Below are 21,771 nucleotides of genomic sequence, written 5' to 3'. Positions count from 1 at the left end.
CTTATCATTCAAATCTAACCTCAATGTCTCTATTTCTAAGAGACTTTCCCCAAACATCCAATCTAAAAAGTACTCATCTAATGACTCGTTTCATGTTGTCTTATTCTAATTCTCTAGAATTTATCCTTATGTGATATATTTCTTGGTTCATTTTTGTTTCTTGTTTCTCCTCTTCAACTCTCACTACATATACTCTAGAATATAAGCTTCACGTGGCAGAGATCGGTCTGTGCTGTTTGCTACCATGCTCTCTCTTTCTAGAACATTGCCTGGCACAGAGTAGGCACTTCATAAATACTTCTACAATGAAAATTTGTGTCTGTACTGATTCAACGAAACCAAAATTACCAGGTTGGCTTGAATGGGTGAACTGCACTAATCTTTCTAAACAAGGGCAGATTAAATTTACATCATCAAAATTTTTGGTTGGTTTCATTGGAACGGTGGCCTGACAATTTCTGCTCATGATGGATCTTGATTCTTTTTGTATGTGAATCCGGACTAAGTACAGCTCATCCAACTGGAACTTAAAATTCAAGCACAATTTCTGTCTTGAGACTTAGCCACAAAGCTATCAATGGCAACCACATGCAGCCACTTTAAAGTGAAAAATAAATTCAGAGAGGTCCAAAAACAATACCTTATGAGCATACTCCTCTGGGTTCATATTTTGAACATGGTCTATAGCTTTATACATCATTTTCTCTCGGAAATCATTAACTATCTCACGTTCAATAACTCCTGAACCACTGTGGGCAACCAGGACGTAGGTACTCTCATCAGCTCTGGCTCGACCTCGGGCCTGAGAACATAAAGAAATCAAATAAACGAATGGCTATGCCTTCTGTCCACACTCTCATCTTTGGTCTGGAATGGTATTCATTGCTCAGTGTGCCAGCCTTCAAGTAATTTCATTATTCTCAGTAAAGTTAGCTGTTACCCATTTTTTGTAAATCAGTTATTTGAAATTCAAAATGTGCTTTAATGCAGAAACAATGTTCTAGAGCGATGATGGTTAGGTCACCACACCAACCCTCAAAACCCTCAACTGCACAAGACCATTCTGTCCACCTTTTTTGTTCCCAGGATCCTCCTCTCAACCCTGGGAACCGGCACCATTGACTTAGACTGGAATGGCATTCCGGCCTGGTAGGAGGGATAGATGGAAAGAAGGGGCATCTCTGACCTTGACAGCAGGACTATTGAAAATGCAGTTTCTGCTCCTGGTATCTATGTTGGATTTTGAGCACATTTCCCCATGAAAACAGGCTCAACATGGTGATAAATTTCTGTAGTCCTCTTTAGAAAGTAATATTTCGGTACATTTTGAGTAACAGACAATGTTGTGGCCTGGCCCAGGAACCTAACTACCAGCTATAATATCTGTATGAAAAATGCATTCAGTGTTACAAGCCACCAACAAATTAACTCTTGAAATTCAATTACTTGCTAATTTGATGGTTGTCTGGTTATCTTAGTCTTCCTGACTTGTCTCTCATGGAGGGATACAATTCAACGTATTTAAAAAAGATTTTAAGTTAATTTTATAGGAAGAGTATTATATATGCAAATGAAAGGTAACAATTATATTGTTAAAATAGTGTGGGTAAAAGATAAAAGAAAATTAGGACATTTCACTTTTGTTTTGCATGTGTAACTTTGCCTCCCTCAACATTTTATGATGAAAAATTCAAAACATACAGAAAAACTGTAAGAATTGGGAGGAGAATGCAGAAATGGTAGGGATCCTTAAGGTTTGTGCATATTGCTTTGTCAGACATTTTTAAGAACACTGCACTTCAGATTCCTAGCCCAGCTGGGAGCTCGCAGACATCCTAGGAATGAAGAGGCCTCTTTTGACTCTTACAGATGGGGCGGGGCCAGTGTCATGTTTCTGAAGAGTCTTGGGACACAGAAATAACAACCAAAGAAGAGTTGTTGAAAAATGCAACAGTTGGGGTGCCTGGGTGGCTCAGTCAGTTAAGTGTCCAACTTCAGCTTAGGTTGATCTCAGTCTATGAGTTGGGAGCTCTGAGTCGAGCTCTGTGCTGATAGCTCAGAGCCTGAAGCCTGCTTGGGATCCTGCGTCTCCCTCTCTCTCTGCCTCTCTCCTGCCTGTGCTCCGTCTCTCTCTCTCTCTCTCTCTCTCTCTTTCCCTCCCTCCCTCCCTCTCTCTCAAAAAATAAACATTAAAAATAAAATTAAAAATAACAACAAAAATACAACAGTTATCTGATTGTCATACGAATCAAAACAGGAGTATTCAGCTCTTCAAGATTTCTTTTTTTGAATTGAGGTATAATTGACATATAACATTGTATTCGTCTCAGGTGTGCAATATAATGATTTGGTATTTGTATACAATAAGAACCGATTTCTCTTTTAGAAGAATAGATATATTTTTAAAACTGTGCTGTTTTGCTAAAACAATTAAAATAATAACACAAAATAAAAATTTAACATATTAGAGGTATTAAGTGTACCTGGACCATGGCTATTTCATTAGTGACGAGACCATAACGGATAACAATATTACATTCTTTAATATCCAGACCTTCTTCTGCCACTGTGGTAGCGATAAGCAGATTTATTTTTCCAGTGCGGAATTTACTAATGACTTCTTTTTGTTCATTCTGTAGAAACATTTTAATAAATTAAATTTTGTGATGCTAAACACATTATAATCTTCTAATTAGCAGAAGAAATAATAAATTGCAACTGGTCAGTGCAAATCAAAGGATTAGCTCATACACGGATTCACTGCCATCTGTTTTTGGCATTGAACAAAGACATGATGGTAAGACAACATTTGATATCCAATCTGGGATTACCACACAATAATAACAATATTTCCATCATCCAGTCTGGAAGTGGGAAGACCATCATTTTTGCCAAGGAAATAAATTGATGGGTAACTTGGGAGGGAGGAAAAGGGAGATGCTTTCGGTTGAGGAGAAGATAGGGCAATGAGAAACTAGAGTGGGCTTTGCTCTTTACGATGTTAACTTCAGAATCTTTAGTATTCAGAAAATAAGATGCCGTGACACTTTGAAAGATTGTTGAATTTTGAGTCACACAGAAAATAATACAGTCTATGCCACGTTTGGTCACTTTAAGAGTCACTCAAGCATGAAACCTATAGAATATTTCTGGAAGGATATGTGAAAAACTGAAAATATTGGCTGCCTCCAGCGAGGGAGCCAGAATACTGGAGGGGAGTCGTGTGCGCTGAACCTTATTAATTCTGAAAGATATGAATATGTTATCTGTTCAAAGAGAAGATTAAATAAAAATGAAATAATAAGTTATTAAAACATAATATTAAAACTATAATTAAATGAAACAACTCTGAATTTTGAGTTTTTGAGTATATTAATTTCTTAGTATAAGAAATAGGGGCGCCTGGGTTAAGCATCCAACTCTTGATTTCAGTTCAGGTCATGATCTCATGGTCTGTGAGTTCAAGCCCCATGTCAGGCTCTTCCTCTCTCTCTCTCTCTCTCTCTCTTAGACCCTCCCCCCTCTCAAAAATAGATAAATAAACTTAAAAAGAAAAAAGAAAGAAAGAAAACATGCACTCTGGCCCTTGCATAGGAGGGGCAGGTGAACATAAACCCAGCCCCATATGGCCACGGTGGTTTTACTGCCACAACTACTCTTATCAAAGCTGTTGGTCCAGTCTGCCTCTGGTGCATGTTTATGCTGTCTTTTATCCCCAAACATTAAGCAAAAATAACATGTCACACCAGCAGTGTGTTTTCCTATCCCCTTCCTTCTCTTCTTAGATGCAGTGTGTCTTTATTTGACTCCTAAATGCGAAAGCATTGTGCAGAAAAAGCCTCTCTCCAGTCTTCACTGATAATTTCTCCCTCTGGCACTCATGTCCACTGATAAAGGCTTACATGTCTTTGGATTTTAGCAGAAGATGTCTCTGCTATTCAAGAGTACTTTAATAATGAGAATTTCAGACACAGCATCAAACCCTGAAACAGTAGATGCCAACTCTCTCTCCCAAGGAGTAAGGCCAACTCTGTTCACAAGGGGAGGATGTGGGATGTAAGGAAGGTAATTTGGTATGTAGCCCCCAAATCTGAAATGACTTAGGACCAAAAAGTAGCTTGATAACATACTTTCCTTTTATACCTCACCTCTTTTCAAAGAGGAGCTGAGGCCACATATACCTGAAGCCATAATACGAAAGCTAATATAATAGAAACTTAAAAACAGGAGTAAAAGGATACAGATGTATTACTTGTAAGCATTAACCCAGAGGCTGTGGGACTGAACTTGAGTTTTACCTGTGAGCTTCTGGAAAGGTAAGGCAAAAGGGAAACAAATTAAGAAAACTAGTTCTCATCACAAAGGAGGAAGTAAGCTCCTTACCCAAGGAAAACAGTTCTTTCTTTCTCTGGCATAAATTTTAGAGGGAGCTTTAACTGAGTATATGTAGTGAGTATATTGAGCATTATCATGTAAAATTTCAAGAACTATTTTTTTCAGCAAACAGTAAAACAGATAATTTGCTCCATTGGACTGAATGATGATGACCATAACAGAATTCAAGTCTCCTCTTGTCCCTCAAGACTCAAAGTCAATATGACTTCAGAAGAACATTTTACTCTAACAATCCATGCTTGTAATGTCTACAAGTGCCTTTTTTTAAATCTCCCATGGGTTTTTACTGTGCACATGATAAGTAGTATAATGAAATGAAAACAAAACAAAACAAATCTTTAAAAGGAAAAGAAAATCGCTCATAGTCCCAAATCTTTTAACACACGAAATGTCTTAATTTTTCCAAGTTGCCTTACAGATCTCATCCTATGCAAACATATTCTACATTTTTCTAATTATAATGTACATACTTTGGTGGGGATTTGATTTTTCCACTCGATATGATATTGTAACCAGTTTTGCATTTTGTTACTAGGTTTAAATGTCAATCATTTTTGCAAAGGAAACTCAATTTCCAAAGTTGCTCCAAGTATGTGAAAAACGTGACTCCTAACACAATTTTCAGCTTATCAAATACCACAGATTAGACTGCTATTAAACTTACATTTTATCTTAAGAACACGTGTTTTCTTAAGATCCCACAAATAATTTTGTGGGATGTCAAGAGAAAAAATGAAAAAAGAAAAAGACTACAATAAATTTGGGAAGAGAAATAACAACATGAGGAAAGAAATACAGGAGATGTTTTCACCTGTGTCATGGGCTTGAACTCACTGCTGTGTCCAGCTCCAATCAGATGATGGGCTTTGACGCCAACTTCAGCAAATTTTTTATTTTCAGTAATCCACTGGGAAAGGGCATATGCACTCTGTCGTGTTTTTGTGAAAATTATTCCTCGGGCTGATTCCTCAGTCCTTGTGTATTGTTCCATTATGGTGTTTCTTAATTTGGTCAGCTTCTCATTTTCATGTTTTGGGTTTTCAGCCAGCTTTTTCAACATTCTATTGTTTTCTTTAAAGAATAATTAGTTTGATTATAAAATATGTGAATAATTACACTGGGAGATTTTATGTAATGAGATACTGAGATACGTAGTTGACCTACAGTTAATCTTGTGCTATATCTAACAATGAGGCTAGCTTAATAAATAAATGTATTGCAGTCTTGTTGATAATAAAACCAGGTGGCTGAATGACTGATCGTGATTATACACAATTAATGGCTAATCTGAACCCATCAATTAGAAGGGGCCCCGATATAGGTGGGATTTCTTCTTTCAAAATGAAAGATTATTTTAAGAGGGCCTTTTGGAGGGTGCCTGGCTGGCTTAGTCGGTTAAGCATTGGACTCTTGGTTTCAGCTCAGGTCATGATCTTGAGATTCTCGGGATAGAGCCCCATATCAGGCTCTACACTAGTAGCTCAGAGGTTGCTTGGGATCCCCCCTCTCTCTCTGTATCTCTCTCTTTCTCTCTCTCTCTATAAATAAATAAATAAATAAATAAATAAATACACACTTTTTTTAAAAGAGGGCCTTTTGGGGAGCTTTTGAGAAGTAGTGGGCTCATGCCAAAGAGGCGCATGCATGAGCATACACCATAAATGTCACATTGATTCTCACCTATAAATAAATCCATGAGAAATCTATCTGTCTTATCCACTCTCAAAGGCTTCTTGTCATCATCCTCATCTTCGTTACCATCATCGTTACCCTCCTCACCACTCTCATCGCTATCATCTTCTTGGACTGCAAACTTCTTTTCTTTTTCATCATTATAGAAAGCTTCCAGGTGATTATAGGCATCAATCGTTCGAATTGTATCATTAATTTGTAGGGCCTCATTGTACTTCCTCAAATGCTCTGCGCAAACTCGGTCTTTGCGATTTCCTTCTCTTGCAGCTGTGAAAGAACACATTATACATAGTGAAATAATGGTAAAACACACCCCTACAATTGTGCTGTGGACTTGAATATGTCTTTGATACTTGTTTTTGAAATGGGCAAGTTAAGGCCCAAAATGCGCCTTGAGCTCTTAAAGCCTTTCAACCCCTGGACTGGCTATCTGAGCTCTGTTACAGCAAGAACACCTACCTGATTCTTGCTGACTCAGAAGAATAGCATGGAAAACATTTCAGTTCAGTTTGCATTTGGAAACAGAAACGTTAATATTTATCTTAATGTGTTAAACATACAATAAGTGAAAGACTCTGGAAATGAAGACAAAAATGGATAGATTGGAGCTTCTTTCCATCAGTAGATAAGAGATTAGAACATGTACATCCGTGTACTACTTCAGAGAAATTCCATCTGATATTCCATTTGCTTTCAGCTTGCTTGAGAATATAGGATAGATCATCTGAAATCTTAGCATAAACATGGAAGTGTTAAGTCAAAAACCCAGTTACCTTTTTTTTCCATTTGAATGGTCCATTGTTCATAGGGTTGAGTTCCAAAATCTGACATTGGACTCATTTCACAAAAACTTTGAATCCTGGTCATTATTTCTACAAGTTTATCTTTAAATGGATCCTAAAAATAAATTATACACTTATTCTTACATGTTTATGTTGTTAAAGAAATAACATTACCTTTGTTAACATAATTTCCATGTTATAATAAATTTGGTTCATAATCTTTGTTGAGACAAAGAAACAAGTTAATCTCTGACCACTTCCTCGTACATTTATTTCTTATCCGAAATCCACCCTTAAGCCACACACACACCAACACCATGCACCCCCACTGGAATTCCCATTTTAAAAGTTTTACAAAGATAAAACTAATGAATAATAAGAAATTTGAATGCTAAGAGTAATTTTAAAATATGTAAGTTAAAGCAATACCCCAATTATTTAGAGATTGTGATGTAATTTAAGAAACATTTCCATTTGAAGAACTGGTATGATTTCTAGCAAAATAAAAAGTCAAGAGAGACTTGTGATGAGCACTGGGTGATGCATGGAATTGTTGAGTCACTATATTGTACACTTGAAACTAATATAACACTGTATGTTAACTAACTGGATTATTTTTTATTTTAGAGAGACAGAGAGAAAGAGAGAGAGAGAGAGAGAGAGAGAGAGAGAGAATCTTAAGCACGAGCTAGCATGGAGCCTGATGTGGGGCTCGATCCCATGACCTTGGGATCAGGACCTGAGCCAAAATCAAAAGTTGGACACTAACCCACTGAGCCATCCAGGTACCCCTCTAATGAATTTAAGAAAAAGTTAAGAGAGTTTAAAAAACAAAAACAAAAAAACAGAAGAGTGCATACTAAATGATTTCCTTTACATAAAGTTAAAAATCTGTCAAAACCCATCTTGGTGTTAGAAGTCAGGATAGTAGTTATCCTTGGGGGATGAGTGACTGGAAGGAGAAATAAGGGCTTTTTGGGTGTTGAAAATGTTGTCTAGATTTTGACTATACAGATGTGTTCATTTTAAAACAATTCAGCAATCTGTATATTTATGAATTTGTACTTTCCTGTACGTCTGTTATACTTCAATAAAAAGCATACCCAAATTAAGTAAGTTAAAAAGTAAGATTGCGGCTTTTAAAAATTTATCCTAGGGATGTCGTGGGTTTTTTTTTTCAATGATGATGAGTAGAAACATGCATTTAAATTTATCAAGTAAAAGGGAATAAGTAACAAAACTGAAGGAAAATAAAGTATATTCAAATGTTCTAGTTCAGCTGGAATAGATAGTAGTCTTCTTCAGAATTTCCACCAAAATTAATCTATGGAGATTTGTCACTGACACTGGTTTAGCGCCTACGACATTTCAAACACAATATTGTCTATTATACATATTTCAGGTCATTTAATCCTAACATCCTATGACATAGATTTTCAATGACTACACTTATTATCAAGTACATAGAGCTAAAATTTATCATGCTTTTTATATTTTACAAATGAAAGTATTGACATAACATACTGATCATAATATCCAAAACAATTCAGTTGGTTTTTATAATCAGCAAAAATACTCATTTCAAAGGAACGATTACAGTAAATATTTTACTTCTTTACTACTGTGTGTACCGTGTGTTTTCTTAAGAAAGTAAATGTGCAAATTAGGAATGATTCCCATTATCATTACCAGCTGCAATTTGGTAGCAACAAAATTGTTCTGTGAAATGTCAGAAAACTAGTCCTGGAATTCACCAAGAAAGTTAAATGAATAAAATGAACTATAGTAATCTCTCTAGTTTACTTGTATATAACCCTCTCTACTCTCATCCCCATGGCGTCTCTTCATATAAACTGGTAAACTAAAAGGATGGACAAGAGAATTCACAGCAGTGCTTTCTCATCTAATAATACAAAAGAATAAAACTAAGTTATATTGCTAAAAATTTAAGATAATATTCTTCGGTTTGTATAAAATAACCTTTGCATGTTTCAGTTGAGTATGGCATTATTAATCTAATAAATATAAAACTTTAAGCACATACTTCTCTGGTGTCATCTGCGATTGCAAACTTTTTGCATGGCTCTTTTATTTGGCCTTTGAGTTGATTTATATTTTCTTTCACAGTTTTAATGGTACATGCATCAAGATTGGCACATATCTGGAAAAGAGATTTTTTTCAATATTCAAATATTTAGTTTTCCTTTTCAATCGATTCAATGTAGAACTATTTTTTCATATAATAAATAAGTACCATGACTTGCTAAATATAGCATTTTAGTATTGCTTTACTGTGGATCTGATTAACCAGTACATTTATCTCAACAGACTAAAAAGAAACTTCTAAATCAGTTGGCGGATAATTCCAAAAAAGAAGTGTATTTATTCTCCTTTCTTAAACTCCATTTGCCAGCTGGAAAAACTGATATGGAAACAGTATAGTAAATAAAAGAGATAAGCAGAGAATGGTTATAAGATAACCATATTATATGAGACATTTTAAAGGCCATCTTGACATCCCTGGATCAGATTACCACCCTCTTCTACCCATAAAAAGGACAATGTAAAGCTAGGAGCAGCTGAAGACTAGATGTGCCTGAATCTAGACTGATGTTAGTCCTTAATCCCATAATAAATTGTATTTTGGAACCAATAATTGTGCCTCTGTCTGTTGTACGTGATTTTACTGAGTCCAACTTAAAGTAAGGGACTTAAAATATAAATGCAATTGCTTTAGTACCAACATACTCCTTGTGTTTCTCTGAATTCATTTAACATTTGAAATCAACAATAGTACTTTATGTGGTGTTACCATTTGGGGTCAGCTGACAAGTAGCACAACTTCGAACAGAGATTTTTGTATCCCCCTTTTCCCATTTAATTTGGATTACTCAGAATGTGAGAACCACATAGAACAACAAAGGCACAGAAGAAAATATGCAATTTTTAAACTCATGGAGTATTGTGAAAATTAGAAACTTTCATCACTTATGCATATTTCTAAATGTTTATTTATCTTTTTCAGAGAGAGAGAGAGTGCACGTGTGTGCACAGAAGGAGGACAGAGAGAATCTGTCAGCACACAGACTGATGTGGGGCTTGATCTTACCAGTCTCACCGATGGGGAGATCATGACCTGAGCCAAAATCAAGAGTCAGATACTTAACCAACTGAGCCACCCAGGCGCCCCTTTTATTTTATTTTTTGTTTTAAAATGTTTATTTATTTATTTTTTGAGAGAGATAGATTGCTTATTTGTATATCAAATGGATCGTTAAGTTTAACAATAAGAGTGGATATTTAAAATTAGGTATTTCATTTGCCCCAATTTTTCATTTATTATATCTGCACTCCATAATTTTTGTGACATTTTTATATGTCATAGTAATCAATTAAGGCATATTACTGTTTTGTAGAAGGTTGAATATATTTATTTTAACTAAAACACATTGATTTAACTTAATCAATGATCATGAAATACCTTCTGTTATGTATTCCATGGCATTTGGACCTAATCTTACTCAAAAAGCCCAAGAAGCACTGGCATTTGCTTTAGGTTTTTGTTGTTGTTGCTGTTATTGTTGTTGTTGTTGTTATACATAACATATACATATACATATACATATACATATACATATACATATACATTATGTTATATACATAGTGGCTTACTTTTAAAATATGTTCTTTGGCTTCAGCTTGCCTTTTGGCTCCTCCAACACCTGGTGAAGCTGTCAGTCCTAGTATCTGAGGTAGGGGAATCACTGGTTTGCATTCTTTCTTGAGTTTATTGTTTTTCAACTTCTGTTTCAAGTAACGCCTCATGATGTTATTATAGACTGCTTCTTTGTTGGTGTGATGGCATTCATCAATAACGATGAGGGAAAAGTCTTAAAAGAAAATCCAAGTGGTTCATTTGTCCATACCAGCGAGGTATAGTGAAGAAAAGTACCTTTAAGTTAGTAAACTGAGGTGCCATGGTGATGTCTTTTCTCGAGCAGAATTCTGGCACAGACCTCTTTTTAAGAGGACAATGTGACTATGCCAGTAACCTGTACATCCAGAGGTCCGTGTATATTAATCATGAAACTATTCCTGTTAGATATTGCCCCTATTTAATAGATTCGTTTCAGAAAGTTTACAAAGGCACAAAGTGTTATGGGATAGAATTCCATCTCTGCCTATATTCTCCCAAATTAATCAGGATTACACTTTTGTTCTTTAATAACGCATTTAATTTTAAGTGGCTGAAGGCTTTTTTTTTATGTCAAATGAGAACCATATCATTTAAACAGAGATAATTTTGCCTTGTTTTAACATTAAATTTAATTATTATCATTATTATGATGAATATACTTCTTTCCCTTTCTCTCACTTTTTCTTCCCATTCCCTCAAAATAGAAAGGACTGTATTTTATTCTACGGAAACATGGCAGATCTAACAGTATCCATTAGCATATGAAAATAACTTGTTGGTAGATAGAAATAAAAAGTAAATAGAAAGTCCAGCGAGTGCTTGATTTAATAATGTATCCTTATGTATATAAAGGGATCTAATTAAAAATATACCAAAATCTTTGTACGTTTCCCCAAGAAAGGAGAAGAGTTTAATGAAAACTTAAGCAATGAAAGACAATCTAAATCAGAGATACTCTTTTAAATCAGCATTTTGAAGATTATTTAACAAATACAGCCTCTGTTACTATCATTGATATTACTACTAACTCTTCTCTTACCAAAATGCAAACACTTCAACCAACCTGACAACTGGACACCATCATCTTCTCCTATTTCTGAGTTTAAAAGGGAGTTTTCAAGGATCTGGGCTGTACTGATGATAACATCATAGGTTTTGACAACTTCTGGAAATGATATTTTCAATTGGGTATCACCACTTAATCCAATAGTATGATACCATTTCTTCAAAAATGGTTCAAACTCTTTGCGGAAGAGCTGTTCAACTAGTGGTACCTTTAAAAATGCCAAAATTAAAAAAAAAAGAGAGAGAGAGAGCATGGTCAAAGCAAAAGGAGTATTGATCAAAGGCATACTATGTGTCAAGCATTATCAGAGGTGTTTAAATTATCAGTTAATTAAGCATAATGACCTATCCAATTTGTCAGTAAGCATTTATTGAACGCCTATTAGGTGTAGACATTGTATCTGAGACACAAAATATTTAAGATATGGCTGACAACTTCAAGGAACAGTCTAGCTAAGCACATAGACTAAGACTAAATAACAAAAAAGCACAACTTATTAAAACACAATATAATAATTCTCTCATAGAAATACATACAAAGTGACAGCAAAGAGGCAGAAGCAAATGACTGGTTTTAGCTCAAAAGAAAGGTTTAGAAGGAATTCTAATCAAGTAGGCCATGGGTCAATGACGAGATAAATGAAAACCAAGGCTGGATAAGAAATAAATTTTGAATTCATAGATCAGGGCCAGGCTATAAAGGGTTGTGAATACCACACAGAATATTTTAAATTTACTATAGTTCATAGGACCTTATGAGTTGTGTTTAGTGTTGATTTATTCCTGCTGTTTGTTTTGGGATGGGGCCAGAGGCAATATGCCTAAAAAATTGAAGACAGCAGAGAACCAAAACTGAGGAGGTAAGACATTGCTTAGGAGAGCAGATGTGCGGTGAAGGGGCAGACCACTAAAATGGCTTTGGTGGCTGAGAAAGAACAAATGAGAAAACAGGCTTGGCAAAATAAGTGGAAATCTTTCAGCCTTGACTGACATTGTTGAGTGGGAGTATGCTGGCATTGAGGTTACTCAGTGTAATTGGCAATTCACAGTATCATTGCATTCACTAGCTGGTCAACATGTCACTCTTTTGAAGACCCTGACCTGAAAGACCATCTGGAGATCCAAATATGGAACCCAGTGATAGATACCATAGAGAACATGAATGCCAACATCCAGGATAAAGAAGGCACCCGGACCCCCACCCCCCAACCCCCGGCCAGCAAAGATTCATCCTTGCAGGCAAGGAGCTGGAAGATGGCCACATTCTTTCTGACTACAACATACAGAAAGTGTCAACCTTGTATCTGGTCCTCTGTCTAAGGGGTGGCTATTAATTCTTCAGTCTTGCATTCATACTGCCCAATGATGGCATCACTCTGCATTATAGCCATCTGCCCCAATTTAAGTTTAGAAATTACCAGTTTCAGTAACAGCCGAACCTGGTGAAAGTTTTAATAAAAGATTTATTGCATGGTAGTTAAAAAAAAAAAGAATCCTTTCAGCTGGCTCTCCATATGTCATAGCATCTGCTGAAGGTGGCTGAGTTGATACCTGAATGTTACGCACTGCCCATCATTCAGAATACCTCCTAGATCAAGGGAAAGGAATAACCAGGCCATCTTGAAGGTTATATGCTAGGAGAATTTATACCATGGAAGCCTAGGGATGTACAGTGTGGCAAATAGGGAATTGTCAGGAAGAGTTTCAAGGGCAAGCATCAAAGAATAAGCGTTATATTCCTCATAATGTGATTACCAGATAATGTAATCAATGGTTATCTTTCTATTGGTCTGCAGAACATGTGTTATTCATCTTTTTTACTTGAGGTGAATCCTACTTATGTGTAAAATGAGGGCTGGCTGATACCCCTGGCTGAGAACAGTGTACAAAGAACACTGTCTTGTATCATTATTTAGTAGAAATGATGAACTTGTCCAAGAGTCAATGTGGAGGGGGAAGGGGTTAAAATGGAATCTATGAATTTTAAGGAAACAGTGTGGACCTAAAATCAAAAACCAAGTTTGGTTACTGGAAGAAAATAACACAAGGTGAAAAGACTAAGAAGAGAAACTTTCCGTTAGTATTTGTTTTTGTTTTTGTCAAGGTAAAAGTCTCTGGTCTACCTGCCACAAAATCACTTGAGAGATTTGGAAAATGAAGACTCCTGGGCCCCACCAAAGAACTACTGAATCTAGGCACCATCTCTGGGGACAAAACATTAAAACCTGCGCTTATATGAAGCCTCTCATGTGACAGTAAGGCTTTAAATTTTGAGAACCGCAGCTCTTCTCTCACTTACACAAACTCATTTCTGATACATTTTTCTAGAACTATCCTTTTCATTCTACTTATATGAGACAGGGGAAATGATCTGAGGAAGTAAGAGAGATTCTGAAGAAGAGAATGGAAATTAAGCTTAATGGAAGGAGATAGTAAGATCCAGAGGAAAGAAAGTCAGCTCTGAAAATGACTCCAGCCATCTGCTTATTATGTGACCTGGGACAAGTTACTGAATCATCTGAATCATCTCAGTTTCCACATCAGTAAAATGAGGATAATGTTAGCCCTACGGTAGAGTTGTTGTGAAAATTAAATGAAATAGAGGCTGTCATTTTCTGGGTACTCATAACTCATAAAAATTTCTTGATATTTTGCTAATCCTTTTATTCTAGCTGTAGAGTGAAAAAAGAAGGCCAGTTGGCTTCAGAAGGTAAGGATTCAAGTTTCAGCTCTGCTACTTTTTGGCAGGATGATCCCTGATGGACCAATTAAAGCCTCAGAGCCTCAGTTTTCTGATGGGTAAAATGAGGATAATTATGGCTACCTCATAGAGTACCTGTGTGGATTTAATGAGGTATGATAAAAATAATTAATATTGTATCACCAAGTGCAATATAATATTAATTATTATATTGTTAGTACACATCTCTAATTTCTTAGATTGTAGATTCCTGAGGACAGGATACGCCTTTGATTTGTCTTTAAACACCCTCATGCTGCTGAGTGATTTAAGAATCTCTGTACCATGGGGTGACAAAGCGACCTGGGGTTCTGCCCGTAAAGGATGAGTCAAGAACTTTCAAAGAAGAAGCATCTTCTGGTCTACAGAACAAAAATAAGTTTTCACAGGAGGGAGCAGGTGTTGGAAATCCTGATACTCACTCTGGGTGGCATTGACTTCCTACTGAAGGACACAGAGAAAGCCAGATGCAAGTCTGACATGGCTAATTGGGAGGTGTGTGGTCCTCTTGGAGCCTTTTCCTGAGATGTGACAGAGTGCCTGCCAAGACTAATCAAACCCAACTGCTACCCACTTCTGCTGAATCATATGGGGCTGTATTATAGCATCTGAAGGAACCTGGGATTTATCTCTCGTGATGTTGAAGCCCTAGATAGGAAATAGAAAGTCTGGGAACACAGGTGGTGTTTTCATTTCTCCCTGCATTTGAAGGCGATAACTTTGGAAAGCATGGAGGCAGGGAGATGAAAGTAAACGGTGTTAGAGGGGACAGGATTTCTCTTTTCCAGATCAAGGGTGATAATACCATCTATTTGGTCAAATACAGAACTAAGCTTATGTGACATACGGAACTAGCGATTTCCTGACTCAATCAAAAAGAACTGAAGCTCATGTGCCTTTAAAATGGAAAGAAACAGGGTAATAAAGTAAACAATTATGACATATATGGAAGAACCAGTGGAGGGATTTCTAGTAATTCTTAGGGAAAAACAATAGCGAAGCAGATGATGAATTAGACTTATGTCCTTAAATGTCTACACAACAGGGCAGTGAATGTGAAAAATTAATGAGGATAATTTAACATTCAAACATGGCTGTAAATGTGGATTCATAAGAATCACCTAGTTGCATGAGATGAATGGTTTGTGATGAGCATACAGCACTGAGAGGGAGTCATTAGTCATTATAAGAAGGAGATACATTAGGTGCATACAAAACCCTGAGACCTACAATGATCAGTCAACATGCAGAAGATGAAGAAACGAATGTTAAGTATTTACATTTAGGCTCAAAAAATTAACTGCACAAAAATAACTTAAAAGGCTTCTAGTCTAACAGATTTTCGGACAAAAAGAAACTTGAGGCTTTTAGTTTATGGCAAACTCCAGATGAGTCTGTGGGTGCCGGCACCGGTGATAAAGGCAAACCTGCTCATGGCTTCGTGTCACATGGGCTTACTGTCTACACTGATAAGACCGTATCTGTAGTATTTTGCCCAACTCTGGACACTGTATTTTAAGAAGCCTCAAAAAGGATGGGCACTCAGGATGATGAAAAATCTGGAAACCATGTTATATGAAAAAGAGTTAAAGGGACTAGGAATATTTATCCCGGGGAATCAAAAGAAAAATGACACAGGAACCACATTTCTGCCTTCTCTATGTGAAGGGCAGTCACAAGGCAGGAGAATTAATACTTATTGTGTATAATCACAGAGGAAAGAACTCCCACCAATGAGTGTGGATTCCAGAGAAACAGATTTTGCTAGGGCTTTCCTTCTGAGTCAGTTATTCAAAGAATGGATCAAGCTATCTTATTAAAATGGGGACTTTCTGGATATTCCAGCTTACTCAGCAGAGGTGAGAGAACCACCCTGCAATGGATAAGCACTAGATCTTGAAGTTCTCTTTCAGCTCTAATAGTTTATGACCCTGCGGCCTGATAAGAAAAGGGAATCAAAAATATACCCTAGGTGTTGAGGCTTCATGCTTTGGAGGACGTGGAGTAACTAACAAAGAGATAGATACAGAGGGAAGGAGAGCCTGTAGGGAGGGTGATGGTGAGGCTGAGGTTGAGGAAATTAAACTGTAGAATATTCAAATGGTATCAAGAACTCCAGCTGAAGTATCTTCAAATCCAGTTAACTCTGTTTTTTTCTCCAAACCTGGCATTAAGACCCTGTTCAACTAGTTAAGAAGTTCCATTTACCAAGTTTTGGAGGTGAGGAAGAGGGAGGGGAAGAAAAACTAATATTCACTGAATCATTCCTAGGCTTTAGACAGATTATCTAATTTAAATTTCAGAGCAGCTGTATAGGGTACTATTATTTTGTTCACTTTACGGATGAGGAAACTAAAAGTGACAGAAGTTAGGAATTTGTCCAAGGTTAGACTACTGGTAGGTAGAAGTAGTAGTCAAAGCTAGATTCCTTTTATTCCAAAAGATAATGTCCTTAATAAAGACACTATGTGAAAAGCTATGAGCAAGTAAATTCTGGTGTATCACTATTGTCACAAAAGAAATAAAAGTATTCTAATAATAGTCATTTAAGCATAAAGATCTTTTGACTTAGCAGATGTATATAGAATGCATTTGGAACCACATGATAGAAATTACTCAGATCATAGATTCTGAGTATGTTACTTCAGTACTGAAAAGCAGGTTGCAACTAAAACTTTAAGCATAACGGAAATCCAAAAACACAAGAAAGCTGTATAGTCTGTTGCTATATTTTTGGTAAGGGTCATGCTGAAAACCAAGTTATTGTAAGTAATAGAGAAAAGACTATTTTGGCCATGGAAATGTATACTCAATTTTACTCCATAAAAGTAAAAATTAATCCACTCAATATGCAAATTAATAAATTAATAAACTCATTTATCTGAATAAAGCTCAAAAAACTAGATTTGGTTTTATCGTAAAGGGGAATTATACCCGTTTACGAAGACTGGTCTTTAAATATCCCAGGACATAAATTACTAGAGGGAAACCTCAGTTACATTTCAAGTAGCATCTTTGTATAATTATTGAAAGTTAGTCATCTATTTTCCTTTTTAACTTGATTTAGATCAGCCAAATATTCACTTAATTTTCTCTTTATCTTCACATAAATTATACATATTCTGGATAAGGAGGATTTACCACCTTTAACTAAGGGCCAACAGTTAAGGAGACTTCAAAAGACAATATTTGATCCTAGATTCCAGTAATATTTTGAGGTCATTCATGTCCACATACAGTGATAACTTAAATTAGTGCCAGTTAACCTTAAAGAATATCTGGGTAAATGTATTCTTAATACCTAAATAACAGCTATTTGATCTTTGCTCTGGTCTTATGAAGCAAAATCATTTTAAAAGCTAATAACTTAGATATCATTTAACTGTAAAAGCAAAGATATAAATTAAATAAAAGATTACTCTTAATTACACTAAATCCGTGCGATCCATTGTTATAGTGTCATTTTACAAATGCGTCAGAATAATAAAGTGAAAATAAACACAGTTGTATTATGTGCGATTTGAATACCTTATTGACAAGGACTATAACTTTTCCAGGTTCAGATGCTTTTTTCTTCTTGTCCAAGTGATCCTTGGCAATGTAAACGGCCACTCTGGTTTTCCCACTCCCTGTAGGGAGGCATATAATGATATTTTTCCCCTCCAAGGCTGGTTGGGCAACTTCCATTTGGTAGGGCCTGAGATGCAGTTCTGGCTCAGGGGATGCTCTTTCTGCCACATTTTCTTCCTCTGAAGGAAATTAAAAGGTAGAAAAGTAAGGGAATGGGCAATAAAACAACTAACGCTAGGAAGTCTAAAACCAAACATAGGCTTCTTGTGGTTTAAATTCCCTTTCATGTGTGGTCCAACGCAATCCATTTTTCTATTTTTCCATACCAAATGGGTGTCAGCTCTCTTGGCATTTGCAGGATACAACCAGGCACTCCACCATGGAAATGGCCTGGGGGTGGAGGTTCCTGGGGAGGGAATGAACAGGATGGTGGGCAGGGAGGGGAGGGAACAGGGGAGAGTCTTTTCACAGAGTGAGCAAAGCCAGGGGAAATTGCAGAAAGGGCTGTAGTACAGGATTGGCAGTAACAGTTCTTAATGCGTCAGACTTTCCAATTCTTGGTTGAGCCCTTATGCCCTACTTGTTTCTTTTTAGACTTTATACCTATGAATCAAGAGGAATTGGGAAAGCAGGAGTCATTAGTTCTCTTTGTTCTGTATCTGCCCCTCCCCAGCCCTTACCTTTAATTGCAAAGAAGATATTATAGCTAATGCTACTTTCCTTCATTTGAAAAACTTTATCTGACAACCAAATATCCCAAAGCTTGTTTGTCTGTCTGTCTGCCTGTCTATCTATCATCTATCTATTCCCAAACTCTAAAATGGCAAAAAAAAAAAAAAAAAAAAAAAAAAATCCTATTTTTGCCATGTGAGGTAGCTAGATTAAACAAGGGTGAAGGGGAAAAACTTCCCATGCAAGCCTTTAGTTGATAGGTTGTCTTTAAAAGACGAAAAATAATTTTGTTGGTTTGAACTGAATTGTGATAAATTTAGTTTTGAATTTTGGTCTTTATCACTTCCTTATATGTATTCTCCACATCTTTGTATTTTCCTGAAACTCACCATGCAATATATAAAAAATATTTCCAGTTAATATAGATTTCTGAATTTAAAATTCTGATAAAGTACTAATATACATTAATTCTTTGAACATTAGAATAAAATCATTATAACATATCTTGGTTTAAACATGTTTTGTTTAAAAGTGACCAGATTCGGGGAGGGAAAAAAAAAAAGAAAAAAAGAAAAGAAAAGAAATAAATAAAAGTGACCAGATTTATCTATATTAGCCAGGGGAAAAAGATCTAAAAATGTATAACCTATCATGTGGAATGCAGTAAAATAAATATTATATCAATTTAAAAGCCTGTCTTATGCTTTATATAGTCATAAGGAAAAAATGAAATGACAGCACTTAGTACTTCATTACACATGAAGTGTTCTTTCTCTTATCAATGATTGCAAAAAAACTAAACCAACATAATCCCATTAACTTCACAAAAATTGCTGATGGTTCCATTTCAGCAACTGGATGATTCTATTTAAATGGGTTTTAACTTGTTGTGATAGTCCTATCTGCATAGGTAGGAAAATTCACACCAAATACCACTTAGTAAGAGTCATCTACTAACCTGGCAGGAAATTTGTCTTCTGTATGGATGAGTAAACAAAGATGCAATACATTTAAGTTATCATTGGATCATCTGCCGATTCATTTAATATGATTTTCAGGAGAAACTCATTTAAGATCACCAGCATTTAAAAATATGCATTTACAAGTTTGCTCTCCATGCTTGTTTTGAACTCTACAGCAATCATAATGATTCATCTTCTATTACATTTATGTAAGGTTCAGATTTATTTAAGAATATCATTACTTCTCTGCTAAGTGGCTTTTATAGATTATCAAAATCCTACCATTCTACCTACATTACCAGCATTGATTACCTAACTTCCAAAAGAGCAAGAATATTTGCAAAGGAAGATGTATTTTAAATTGCGTTTAACACCAAGATCCAGTTATTTACTTTTGCTAAATTGATATTTAATTTAGGAAATTCATTAAAAGATATTAACAGATTCCCTTTGTTTAATTTCACTCCAGGTATATTTTTGCATGGATTTTTACAAATAACAAAATTCTGGTTCCCTCGTAGTAGTTAAATGTACTTCTTTAATCATTTCCCCTTTTTATTTTTCACTCTTCCTACTATATCCTTGGGTGATACAAATTAAAAAGAGAAATTAGAGCAATTTTCTGTCTTTTTCCCAAGTAATCTAAAACTAAGTCAAATGAGCACAACATCAATACCACTTATGCATACTAGCTATTTATTATACTGAAAAGTGTAAGATGAGTTAGGAAGCTAAAAGGACTATCATGTTCAAGATTTGATTCTAGAGCCAAAGTTGTGATGTTTCCCTGCTACTTACCTCATCATGCACCACTAATTCACTGTGCAGTAATTATTCACTAGGTGGCTCTTATGTGCCATGCAGCCCCAGGAATGGAGTCCTTGTCTTCAAGGACTTCAGGGTCTAAAGCACTGTATGCTGCAGCCACTAACAATGTCTGGCTATTAGACAGATAGCTCTATTAGCTTCCATACTTTTGAGTCAACTCTAGGAAACTTGATGGGTAGCCCCAAGTTTAAAAGAGAAACACAGAGTGAATATGGAAAAAATCAGAGTTGGATTCATTGTGAGAACAGCATCCAAAGAAGAGCTGGGTGAGTGCTAAATATTCAGCCTGATTCTTGCCTTATCACATCCTCTGACATAGGGATGGAAGAATTTATCCACATAAGCAATGAAAAGAGAATTTTCTCTTCTCTGTCACCAGAAGGAGAGAACTGGGCGGGTGTCAAGGAGCCAGGAGCCAATTTCCTTTATAAAAGAAATGTTTGGGTTTTTGTTTGTTTGTTTTTTTGTTTCTTTTTGGCTTGCTTTGAAAAGCAAAATCAATTAAATGCAATAATGAATGTGGTATTTAAAATATGCACAAGCTTTGAATAACACTGTGCCCTTCCTCTACAACAAATATTGATTGAAGACCTTGAAATTATACTATGCCATATAAATGGTCAAAAAATAAAATCAAATAGGACTTAAATAATAACATTTTATTGGAACTACACCATGTGGCACATTTCATTCTCACATTGATTTTGACAGCTGAGTTATTCTTGGAGAGAAAAGGTCTGTCACTGCATGTGTTTGAAATCGACAAAGTATTCCTTTACCTATAGTATGTAACCACGGAAAAATACGCCATTCCAGCTGGACAAATATTAATAGGTATTACCTCGAAATAGTAAGGAAATACTTTCTACATATCAGGCCAATGCGTATTGCCAAAAACATTGCCACTTTGTGAGATGCAGTGTATCTCTCTAAAAATGAGAAACAGAAAAACAAAAAAGCCTTCCCTAGCATAATTAGAATATTTACACTTTAGGAGCCTTACTAATCGTGTTTTCCTATGATGAAATACTTCCACAAAGGAACACAATGTTATGGTATTGGGTCACATCCATGAGCCTTATGTCCCATTATGTAACTGTTGAAGGTGGACAAAGGACATATGAAATAGAGTCCCTTTGCTGTCAGCCTGAAAGGTTAAGATATAATCGCAAACACTGTGATGCTTTTTAGAAATTAAATGCATGTTTACCAATTTGCAATTTATCTAAACCTTTTTTGAACTGATTTCTAATTCACTCTACACGATGCACCTGAGGGAAAGAAATCTCATAATTTTATAAATTCAGAATTTTACTACCCACTATGCGAAGTAATTCTTCATTTCTAAGCACTGACCCCATCTAGAAC

At 35.9% G+C, this 21,771-nt stretch overlaps 1 protein-coding gene across 4 annotated transcripts in view; it reads right to left on the bottom strand.

Annotated features, from left to right (window-relative positions):
• Nucleotides 1-21,771, bottom strand: part of IFIH1 (interferon induced with helicase C domain 1) — a 56,005-nt gene that overhangs the window by 5,707 nt on the left and 28,527 nt on the right. The window contains exons 5-13 of one of the 4 annotated variants that reach the window (XM_058715126.1): nucleotides 17,900-18,120; nucleotides 11,630-11,840; nucleotides 10,542-10,759; nucleotides 8,914-9,030; nucleotides 6,861-6,984; nucleotides 6,076-6,354; nucleotides 5,207-5,466; nucleotides 2,484-2,633; nucleotides 641-802 (exon numbers count right to left, since the gene is read on the bottom strand). In XM_058715126.1, coding sequence (XP_058571109.1) covers nucleotides 641-802; nucleotides 2,484-2,633; nucleotides 5,207-5,466; nucleotides 6,076-6,354; nucleotides 6,861-6,984; nucleotides 8,914-9,030; nucleotides 10,542-10,759; nucleotides 11,630-11,840; nucleotides 17,900-18,120 — 1,742 coding nt within the window. The remainder of the gene's footprint in view (nucleotides 1-640; nucleotides 803-2,483; nucleotides 2,634-5,206; nucleotides 5,467-6,075; nucleotides 6,355-6,860; nucleotides 6,985-8,913; nucleotides 9,031-10,541; nucleotides 10,760-11,629; nucleotides 11,841-17,899; nucleotides 18,121-21,771) is intronic. The other 3 variants (XM_058715129.1, XM_058715128.1, XM_058715127.1) reach the window with 3 other exon arrangements.

This window comes from Neofelis nebulosa, chromosome 2 (assembly GCF_028018385.1).
Source record: "Neofelis nebulosa isolate mNeoNeb1 chromosome 2, mNeoNeb1.pri, whole genome shotgun sequence".
In the NCBI taxonomy this organism is placed as follows: Eukaryota; Metazoa; Chordata; class Mammalia; order Carnivora; family Felidae; genus Neofelis; species Neofelis nebulosa.
This window is presented reverse-complemented; position numbering and strand designations above follow the sequence as displayed.